This window comes from Pyrus communis, chromosome 3 (genome assembly GCF_963583255.1).
Source record: "Pyrus communis chromosome 3, drPyrComm1.1, whole genome shotgun sequence".
In the NCBI taxonomy this organism is placed as follows: Eukaryota; Viridiplantae; Streptophyta; class Magnoliopsida; order Rosales; family Rosaceae; genus Pyrus; species Pyrus communis.
Genome location: NC_084805.1, coordinates 28549327 through 28559973, shown reverse-complemented (window position 1 = coordinate 28559973; position 10647 = coordinate 28549327). Strand labels below are relative to the sequence as shown.

Sequence of the window (10647 nt, the reverse complement as noted above, 5' to 3'; positions counted from 1 at the left end):
CAAATAAACAAAAGATAGTCCAAAGTTGCAGCAAATTAACCCAAAATAAAATATATACAGCACGTTAAATTTGGACATGCTAAAAACTGAACTATACACACACACACACACTAAAAACTGAAAAGCATTCGAATTGCCACATCAATTTATCAAAATTCCAAACTTTGAATTCAGAGCTCTAATCACATGCAACACAACCTATCAATCAAAGCTGCATAAAAAGTACCCCAAATTTGCAAATTGAAAAATATGTAGTGAGAAAAACCGAATAAAAACCTACGATGCATGGACACGAACAAGATAATACAACATGATTCGGAAATACAACACAACACGATAATGCGAAGAGATATCACTGTGCCCATGCATGGTAAAAACCAATTGCAGCCAAATTTAGTAAACTGTCACTGAATCAGCCTCCTGTCGAACCAAATTCATAACAGTAAAAAAAAAAAAAAAAAAAAAATCTTTTTGCAAAATATGAGAATTCAGTGCAGCAGCAGAGTTGCAGAGGTGTAACCTGACCAGATTATCTTGGATGTTGATTTCTTGAATCTGACCAGATGCACGATTTCGAGACCAAATGGGACTCCTTCTTCCCCTCTAATTACGGAATATGCCCCTCAAAACTCAATCCTTTAGATTAAGCTCCATCTGTTTCTCCCAATATAAATACGAAAAAAGTAAAATTCCCAAAACCCTTAAAAATAATCCCTTTCCTTTCTCAAAAGCCCCTTGCTTTGTCTCTCTTTTCTCAGTCGCGAGCGTTTTCCCGAGAAAATTAGATATTTTCCGGGAAAATCAGATCAATTTTGTGGAATGGGCGAGGAGGGTGCGCTGCCGGACCATCTGCGGTGCGGCCGGACCGACGGCCGGAAATGGCGGTGCAAGCGGAGGGTCATGGACGACATGAAGCTCTGCGAGATTCACTATCTCCAAGGCCGTCACCGTCAGTTCAGAGAGAAAGTTCCCGAGTCACTCAAGCTCCAGAGGACGCCCAAAAACGCGGGGGAAAAAGATCAAAACGGCAGCGGAAACGGCGGCGGAGTCAAAATTAGGGCACGGAAAGTGGAGAATTTGGTGAAGCTGCTGAAGCGGAAGCGATCCGACGAGGCGGTGAAGAATTGCAAGAAGAAGAAGCGGAAGGTGAAGTTGAAGAAGAGCGAGTTGAATTTGGAGCTCATACGGATGGTGCTGAGGAGGGAGGTCGAGAAGCGGAACCAGACGACTACGAAGAAGAAGAATGTTGTGGAGGAGAGTGAGGATGGTGATGAGGACGACGATGACGGCGGCGGTGATCTCACCAGAGACTTGCCCAATGGCCGAATGGCAATCTCTTCATCTTCCTCGCAGTCGCCGAGGCTTAGGTCCGGCAATGCAGGTTCCAATTCGTCTTCTGATGGGAAGGTCGGGGCTGATTTGCCTCCGGTTGCTACGCGGCGGAGGTGCTTTCGGTCAAAGAACATCGAGCCAGTTCCTGCTGGCACATTGCAGGTAAGTTGAATGACCAAAAGAAACAATTATGGTCGTATGGTTTTTGAAATTTTTATTCTTTTGGTTTAGGTTCTGCCATATAATGTGGGGAAGTTGAGGAAAGGTAAGAGGAGAAGGTGCCATTGGTGTCGAAAAAGAGGGAGCGGTGTTTCTTCTGCTCTAATTAAGTGTTCGAGTTGCCAGAAGCATTTCTTTTGCTTGAATTGCATCAAAGAAAGGTTTGTTTTGTGTTTTGTGGATTATGGCCTCAAATTTATGTTTGAAGCTTAGAGCTAAGTTTCTTGTTACCAATTCTCATAGACTGCAATGCTGGTGCACTGTTCTTGTTTCAACCCTTTTTTATGGATTTGGTCGTCATTAGTTAGAATACTGGCCTTGAATACTGAAATGTATGTAAATTTCACCACTATCTTTCGTTTGATCCGAGAGATTGAAGTTTTGTAATAAAACTCTATAAAGAACTTGTATATTTCTGTCATGCTAGAAAATTCACCCTTGTCTGCGTATCTGATATCTATATGAGAAGCCATGATTGTGTAGAATGTTCTGCATCCTACAAGATGAAAAAATTGGTAGGGACACAGAGAGAATCCAATTCTCTGGGCCAAATCTGACAGTTCATTGGTAGGAATAGAACTCATTGCAATAATATCGTTATGCTCCCAAGCTGTTTGCTAAAGTTCTTCTCCTTGTTATAACCGATAAGGCTTGATGAATCTTGGTTTTTAAAACAATTTAGGTACTTTGATACAAAAGACGAAGTCAAAATGGCATGCCCAGTCTGTCGAGGAACTTGCCCCTGTAAGGAATGCTCTGAAAATCAATCAAAAGAAGCGGAAAGTAAGGTCTGACATTAAATTTGGCTCATTTGTGAACTTGCTCATGCTTCGTATGATGTTAGATGCTAATGATTTAAATCATGCACACCCTTTTTTTCAGGATTATTTGGGGGTTAAGAATAAAGTTGAAGTAATACTACAGTTCCATTATCTGATTTGTATGCTTCTTCCCGTGCTAAAACAAATAAACCAAGATCAGAAAGTTGAGCTAGAAGCAGAGGCAAAAATGAGAGGTAGTGTGTAATTCTACTGACAATGTTGCTCTTTGCGCCAACTTTGTGGTCATAACTGAAAAAACTATCTTCTTCTTCGTAATACCAGGGGAAAAGCTATCTGAAGTTCATATCAAGCAGGCTGAATATAGCTGCAACGAACAACACTGCTGGTATGTTCTATAATTCTGCAATGTTTTAACGGTTAAAGTGAAATTTATGTAATGATCTTGCATTGATTGTGTGGTGCATCAATGACTTTTGGAACAGCAATAAATGCAAAGCTTCAATAGTGGATCTCCATAGAAGCTGCCCAAATTGTTCCTATAACCTTTGTCTAAGTTGCTGTCGAGATCTTTTAGGTGGGAGCCTTTTTGGTGGTATAAACACAACTCTCATGAAGCAGTCTAACAAAAAGAAAACTTGCATCTCTCGTAAGGGGCAACTTGTAAAGAAGCCAATAACCACCCATAAGCAAAGTTTCCGCAGTTCGTACCCTTCTTCTGCATCGGTACCTAGCTTGAAATCTTGTAATGCTATTAATGGTATATCTTGCCCACCCAAGGAGCTTGGAGGTTGTGGTGACAGCCTCCTTGATTTGAGATGTGTTTTTCCATTAAGTTGGATCAAAGACCTAGAAGTAAGTGCAGAAGAAATAGTTTGCAGCTATGAATTTCCAGAAACTGCTGACATGTCTTTGTGCTGTCCACTATGTTTGGGCGTGGACCAGAAAACTGATGGGATTCAACAGTTGCAAGAAGCTTCAGTGAGAGAGAACTCAAACGATAACTACTTATACTACCCAACGCTGTTGGGCACAAATGGTGATAATGTTGAGCACTTTCAGAAGCACTGGAGTAAAGGTCATCCTGTAATAGTCCGAGATGTACTTCAAACTACATCAGATTTGACTTGGGATCCAGTGTCCATGTTCTGCACTTATCTTGAAGGGAGCATTGCTAGATATGAAAATAACACAAATTCAAATGAAGCTATCCACTGCTTGGATTGGTGCGAGGTCAGTGGAGTTCTACTGCTTGTAGATTTGCTCTCTTTATCTTTTGATTCACGATTTCTACACCTAATCCCATTCTCAAATTTAGCCCTTAAAAAGAAAACTGATAGTCCTCTGCATTTTTACCTCCTTTATCTCTAAACTCTTCAAGTACACATGATTATATTCCTACCCTCCAGCCTTCTTTCTTCTAAAAGAAAAACTTATATATATTATATGGCAGGTGGAACTTGGAATCAGGCAGTATTTCATGGGTTCATTAAGGGGGCAGGCCCAACGAAATGTATGGAATGAGACACTGAAGTTGAAGGGTTGGCTTTCTTCGCAGTTGTTTCAGGAACAGTTTCCGGTTCATTATGCTGAAGTAATACGAGCTCTACCACTTCAAGAATACATGAATCCCATGTCTGGGCTTTTAAATCTTGCTTCAAGGATGCCACAAGAAATCCCAAAACCTGATCTAGGTCCGTGTGTTTATATATCATACGGCTGCACCGAGCAACTTGTACAAGCTAATGCAGTGATGAAGCTATGTTATGACTCATATGATGTGGTATGCCTTGTAATTATTCCTATTACTTTACTGTCAAGTGATCTCTTGTTTCTTTTGAGGTTGTGCTGCAATTGGACAAGTAGGCACCATATCATATTAATTGTTGAAGAAACTGTAAATACTTTCCATGCATTCTATTTGAAATTATACGTTGATATTATGTAGTCTCACCTCACCTGGACAACTTCACCAAGCATTAATTTAACGTCTTGGTAAATTCATTTGAGTAAAAATTTAGGTGGAAGAATATATAGAAAACCATAAGCTGTTTGCTAAACCTTCACCATTTTTATATATTTTTTGGTTGTTAAAGATTAGCTTTGCTTTGGTAACATTTATTTTTTCAGATCTAAGTGTTCCATTTCATTTATTCAGTCGATGTTTTTTGACCCTAGGTTAACATTTTGGCACATACATCAGATGTCCCTATCTCTGATGAACAAGTTTCAAAAATAAGAAAGTTACTGAAAAAGCACAAGGCTCAATATCAGAGGGAGGTTTCTAGGGTTACTCGTGAACAATTTGTGGCAAAAAAAGACAATGGAGAATCATTATTGTTTAGTGAAACCATGAAAGAAGCAGGGCTACATAATGTGATCGGAGAGGAGATGCATTTACGCAAAAGAATTGCTAGAGAGTCTTGCTTCTCCACGCATGAAGCATGCACAGATGCTGAAACATCTGATTCTGATACTGATTCTGAAGCCACACTAAGTAGCTCTGGGAGACTTCATGATGCTGAAACATCTAAAGATACAAAGTGTGAGGTTCTGGTCGACAGCTGCAATAGCTATGAAAAGCAAACCTTGGACAAGTCTTGTGGTGCCCAATGGGATGTGTTTCGCAGACAAGATGTCCCAAAACTTATAGAATATCTCAGAAGGCACTCTAATGAATTCGCTCGTAAATTTGACTTTCATAAGCATGTAAGCCCAAAACCAATAGCTACAGCATTTGAGCATATCAGGTTAAACACTATCTTACTTTTTGACGTCCACACTTACTGCAGGTTGTTCATCCCATTCTTGATCAGAGTTTCTTTCTAGACTCAAGTCACAAATTAAGGCTCAAGGAGGAATTTAGTAAGTGTAATTTGTGTCATTTCAATCACTGGTTGAATTATGAATAACTGAAGTTAACCCACCACTCATTGTCACCAGAAATTGAGCCTTGGACTTTCGAGCAACACATAGGAGAAGCTGTTATCATACCTGCTGGATGCCCATATCAGATTAGGAATTCTAAGGTGTGTGACACTTTTATGATCTAGTATTCAGAAAAACCTTTTGAATCTTTCATATTTTACTACTTCTGAGTTTTTGGAATGATTACCAAGAATTTTTACAGGACTTGTACTTATTATGCAGATAAGTTTATTGTTTCCGCCATTTATCACAATATTGGACATTCTGTTTCTTTTGACATGCAGTCTTGTGTGCATGTGGTGCTGGACTTTGTATCACCCGAAAATGTTGCCGAGTGCATCCAGTTAACTGATGAAGTCCGTCTGCTTCCAGCAGACCATAAAGCAAAAGTTGACAAGCTAGAGGTGAACTTTCATTGATATTAGTACGAGATGTCATTTTTTCTCCATAATGTGCATAAAAATTGATCAGTGATAGAAAGTGTCTGCCCTTGTCATGAAATGCAGGTGAAGAGAATGGCCCTTAATAGTATTAGTTCAGCAATCAAAGAAATACGTGAGCTTACTTGTGCAATGTAAGTGCCCCCGCTGAGGAAGACATTTATCTCCTCTGTGCTTCCAAGTTCCAACATTTAGCACCTGCAGAATTTTCAGAAAAAAGAAAACAAATGGAGATTCTTCCTTGGACATGTCAAGATGTTGCATGACAGTTGGGATTTTAAACGATTGTCGAGTATCCACTGCCTGTTTGTAAATTCTGCATTGCCGAGGCTCTAGGTCCCCAAATTGTTGGACTCTATCCATACTCAAATAAAAGGTATAGAACTCATATTTTCCGATTAAATCATGCTTCTACATCGACTGGCATATGGAATGATGATGCATGTATTGTGTGTGTGTGTGTGTGTGTGTGTGTGTGTGTGTGTGTAAACCTTGGCTCACCCGCTCATTCTCTCCATTCTGAGAAAGTATAGTTGTCTGTTTTGTTCACCGCCATGAATACTGCAGGATTTTCTAAGCACTTACCATGTTCCTTACAGGTAATGGTTAGATGATCACGGCTATATCTTCTAGGAACATCTGGAAACTGCGTCAGCTGTAGATCATGGAGAGGCTACTTTGATTTGTTTTGATTCTATTATACAGAGAGGTGTATATACATTCTTCATTTGTTGCGGTCACGATAAAAGAGCTAAGCGTTATTGTTCCTTCCCAGCAGAGAACAAGAAACAGAAGGAATGGGAAGCATTGATCTTACATCAGACGGGAATGTTTCTCGAAACCCTGCTTCATTACCCAGCAAGTAGCGTGCTGGTACAATTTCATTTCACGACATATAACCATGATGTTTTCCGATCCTTTATGGGCATAGAACATTCGAGTCTGGGTCACTACTGAACGCTTTTCGGATGGCACGAGAACTGGCGAGCGAAAACTAACTTTTCGAGTGTAGCTATTGTAGCTTTTAATGGTCAAGTCATTAGGGTAACGGTTTCGTCTTTTCCGTACGTTTTTGTTCACTCTATTCCTCGTATCTAGCTGTTTTTGTTCACTCTATTCCGTTGCATTGAAATCTTGCGATTTGATTGATTCTATATTTTGTTGGTAATATCAAGTTCGTAGTTCCAACTGGATCGATCCGATCCGACCCGACGAGAGAAAATTTCTACTCATGTTTTTTGTTTTGTTCTTGGCAAGAGGAGACGAGGGGAGAGTAACTTAAACAACAATGATAAGTGCCGTAAACAGATATGTCAAGTAAATAATCTCAAGGAAGGCATTAATTTGTAAAACTGCAAGCTGTACAGGAAAGAATACATCTCCACTTTATTTCTCTATTTTTTCCACTACTGTTTTTGCTTCAGGCTTCAAAACAGGAAACGTTTTTCGCCGAAAACAAGCTAAATAATACACAAAGGATTGAGCCTTCAAAATATTGAATAAAATGAAATCAAATTAAAGATCAAAGCATTCGTGTCCGTTTTTCTTGGGAATGGTATATTTTGGGATTCAAAAGTGTCAAAATTGTTTTTGTAAATGTAGCAGTAGCACTGACAAAGACCTTCTTATGGAGCCATTAGCCCCTCAATTGTGTAGGAAAGGGACTTTGCCCAGTCGGCTTTGAGAAGTAGCGTTTGCAATGTGTGCATCACATCGTACCCAGGGTCGAGTTTCCGCTGCCATCCCTGCAAAACACAATCAGTCAGATATGGGGAGCAGTTATCGACGAAATCACTCAAATAATCAACCATCAGTTGTGAAATCTAATCCCATTCGTTTTAGTTTTACAAGAAAACAAAATTGGCTTTATAAAGAGAAGCAGAAAGGAGTTAAGCAATCAACAACAGACGGGCAATTGCTCGTGCTTGTATTGCAAGGATTACAGAATGCAACAACAGGTTTCATTTCATAAGAGAATAGCCATGTTTCAGCCGTGGTGGATATATAAAGGAAAACGGAATCACCTCGAGTACCAAAGTTGTTACCATGACAGTACAGACATTGCCATCAACATTGACTCTGTGACGCCTAACTTTCTCCAGTAACTGCTCAATACACTCAGCAGGATGGACTGGATCACCTTCTGGAGTACCCCAGAAAGCAAATGACTCCTCCACTTCCTGTAAGAACAATAGTAGATTGAGGGAAACTTGTAAAGCAAGCTTCTCAAGTACGTAATAACATTTAAGAACTGCACTTAACTACAACCCTTAATACACGAATAATGAAACAAGGAGTGAATAGTACACATATCACATCTTACAACTGTGATTAATAGAATTCACACTTTGAGACAAGAAATTATTACTAGGGAAAGTTTGATTCAAAATATTTCCAAACATGAAATGTTTCTTTACATAATCATAAACTTAATGATAAATATATATTTAAAGGGGAAATAAAATTTGCAATTTATTTAATGAGCTAACCAAACAAGAGGCAAAACCTTTTATGGTGAATTAAGTTAAAGAGAATTGAGTTCCCTAAGCATACGTAGAATTACAAATAAACTTCCCATCATTACCTCAATGAAAGCCTTTGGGTCAGGGCATTTCTGTTGCTTTGATAGTCTGAGTGTGCACTCAGCAGCAGTGCGCCCATCACGACAAGCAACCGCCTTGAAAAAATCCACTAAGTTTACTCTATCATTTTTAGAGAGTTCAGCAGTCATGCCTACATCAAGGAAAATGACATGTGGCTTTGATTTGAAGAGTCTCTTCCTAGAAGACTTGTTCTGAGCCACCCGGACAAGGATATTTCCAGGATGCATGTCTGCATGAATAAAGTTGTCCACCTGAAGGAAGAGATTCTGTTAACTTAGAATGTACTGAACAAAAAAGAAAATAAAAAGTTACACATAATGCATAATAGCAAGCTGGGCATGGGGACTGTCGTCAGCTGCTTATAGTCATCAGCTAATTCATGCATACGATAATTATGCTTTTTCTTATTAAAGTATTAAGACAACCTTCAGCTATATCAAACAGTAGAAATCACTAACTTTAACATACAAAGAGATGCTTATGAGGTTCAAACACAATGCAATCACCATAGTTCTAAAGCAGAAATGCATTGCAACAAACATGAAGGGTATAAATGTTACCAGGAGCATCTTCAAAAGTGCATGTGTCCCGATGTGAGCAAGTGCAGATTTAATCCGATCATGCCCTTCAAGATCATCAACATAGTGTGAGACACATTCCCCTTGTTCATAAGTCTCCACCAAAACAGCAGGATGCACAAGTGGATACACAGGCTTTGGGAAAGAGACATCCTTCCATCTACGGAAATTATAAATAAAGCGGCTCAAATGGGCAGCTTCCCTCGCTAGGTCAACTTGAGACATCATAAAAACAGCAAACTGCTGCACACTTTCATCCAATCTCCACCACTTTAAAGCAGGAATGAAAGTTGAAATTTTTGCAACCAGATTGATTATAGCAAAATCTCTCCTAATTGATTCACCAACACCGGGGTGTCTAACCTTTACTGCAACTACTATGGGCTTCATCTGTTGACCAGGGTATCTAAATCTTAAAGTTGCTCGATGCACTTGAGCAATACTTCCAGATGCTACTGGCTTCTCTTCAAAATTGTCAAAAATCTCGGGCAGCTTGCGTCCAAATGCTCGTTCGATAGTTTTCTTCGTGTAGGCGAAGCTATGTTCTGGAGCTTTGGTGTGAAGCTCAGAGAGTTTAGTGCATAAATCTCTCGGGAAGAGATCAGGCCGTGTAGCTGCCCATTGACCCCATTTGATGAAAGCTGGACCTGCCAATTCCAATGTTCGGTGAACAACATGAAGCCACAACTTCCTAAACTCAGGTCCAAAGCAATCAGCAAATGCAGCCATCACTATGCTGGGTGTGAACAAGATTCCTAGGGCGACTGCTCTGAATATCAAGATTGCACCTTCTAAAACTGCAAACGCTAATGAGTTCATAAAAGCATGTCCATCCTGTGCACGCATGTACAAAGTATTTCCTGGTGGTTGGTATTCCGTTTCTGCCAAAGACCTCTGTGACCATGCTAGCTTCCCACTTGTGAAGGCAAAAATACCAGGAAGCAACAGGTTAGAACGGGTTACAGCCAAGCTGAAAGCTTGTGCAAAATTATTTATACGCGAGAATCCACGACCACTAGAGGAAAATCTTTCGGAGAGCCTTTTCCAAGCAAGTTGGGCATGATGTCTCACTGCACTTCTTGTAGGAATGACAGAAAAACTCCGGGAATAATTACTCCGGTAAGAACCCTTTGTGGTATTGTACAATGCGAATGTGGCATGTCCTCTAGTAGGAACCGTATAGTCCCGGTAGAATCTGTACTGGGGATGATGTAGGCCAATTCTAACAATTGTCCCATACTTTTCCGCTTCCGGAAAACTCTGTTTCGGGCTTTTAACAACCGTATTCGCTACTTTTCTAAAGCTTTTTAAGGTCAAAAATCTGCATTGCAAATACCAACCCAATTAAAATCATCATATTACCATTCCAATTCGCAAACATATAGAAAAATCGCTTCATTTGTCAAAAAAATCGACACTCCATTCCCATTTGCAACAATGATTCATACATCAAAAACAAAAATCAAGAATTATAAACAACTACCCAATTTTCCAATGTTTCCAAATAAAAGGCGATTGCTTTCTAATCACTAAAACAAATCGTCACAAAAAACCCAAACCCTAGCTGAAACAAAAAGCAGAAAAACAGAAAGGAAAGGCGACGGACCTCGACATGGCGATCGGACCGGAGGGAGACTGGAAGGGGCTAACGTGCGCCGATGGAGGAGGAGGTGTAGGGTTGCTCTAACCAGCATCTTTTTCTCATGGGACTCGAGCCCTTTAGGCAGCGCCCTCCTTCATGCTCGACAACCCTGAGATTTTTTATTTT

The 10647-nt window shown here is 39.9% G+C and overlaps 2 protein-coding genes across 2 annotated transcripts; one reads left to right on the top strand and one right to left on the bottom strand.

Moving 5' to 3' along the window:
* The first annotated feature begins 503 nt into the window (after positions 1 to 503).
* On the top strand, positions 504 to 6814 carry LOC137727866 (lysine-specific demethylase JMJ28-like). Its single transcript, XM_068466702.1, has 13 exons — positions 504 to 1494; positions 1564 to 1712; positions 2234 to 2339; positions 2434 to 2566; positions 2655 to 2718; positions 2816 to 3563; positions 3784 to 4113; positions 4509 to 5039; positions 5123 to 5195; positions 5274 to 5359; positions 5543 to 5662; positions 5765 to 6074; positions 6298 to 6814. Exons 1-12 carry the CDS (start codon positions 820 to 822, stop codon positions 5834 to 5836), a joined length of 3087 nt encoding a protein of 1028 aa, XP_068322803.1. The 5' UTR covers positions 504 to 819; the 3' UTR covers positions 5837 to 6074; positions 6298 to 6814.
* A 244-nt stretch (positions 6815 to 7058) lies between these two features.
* On the bottom strand, positions 7059 to 10647 carry LOC137727867 (uncharacterized). Its single transcript, XM_068466703.1, has 5 exons — positions 10486 to 10647; positions 8862 to 10200; positions 8283 to 8552; positions 7723 to 7878; positions 7059 to 7443 (listed from the first exon to the last, which is right to left on the bottom strand). The coding sequence occupies exons 1-5, from the start codon at positions 10491 to 10493 to the stop codon at positions 7324 to 7326; spliced, it is 1893 nt and encodes a 630-aa protein (XP_068322804.1). The 5' UTR covers positions 10494 to 10647; the 3' UTR covers positions 7059 to 7323.

Excerpts from the sequence above, each read along its gene's own strand:
- LOC137727866 (XM_068466702.1), top strand. The coding sequence starts at position 820 with ATGGGCGAGGAGGGTGCGCTGCCGGACCATCTGCGGTGCGGCCGGACC. Across the intron at positions 2,340-2,433 it reads CAAAAGAAGCGGAAAGTAAG|GATTATTTGGGGGTTAAGAA; the intron begins GTCTGACATTAA and ends CCTTTTTTTCAG. Across the intron at positions 2,567-2,654 it reads AGCAGAGGCAAAAATGAGAG|GGGAAAAGCTATCTGAAGTT; the intron begins GTAGTGTGTAAT and ends TCGTAATACCAG.
- LOC137727867 (XM_068466703.1), bottom strand. Across the intron at positions 7,879-8,282 it reads ACCCAAAGGCTTTCATTGAG|GAAGTGGAGGAGTCATTTGC; the intron begins GTAATGATGGGA and ends TTGTTCTTACAG. Across the intron at positions 7,444-7,722 it reads TAACAACTTTGGTACTCGAG|GGATGGCAGCGGAAACTCGA; the intron begins GTGATTCCGTTT and ends TGTGTTTTGCAG.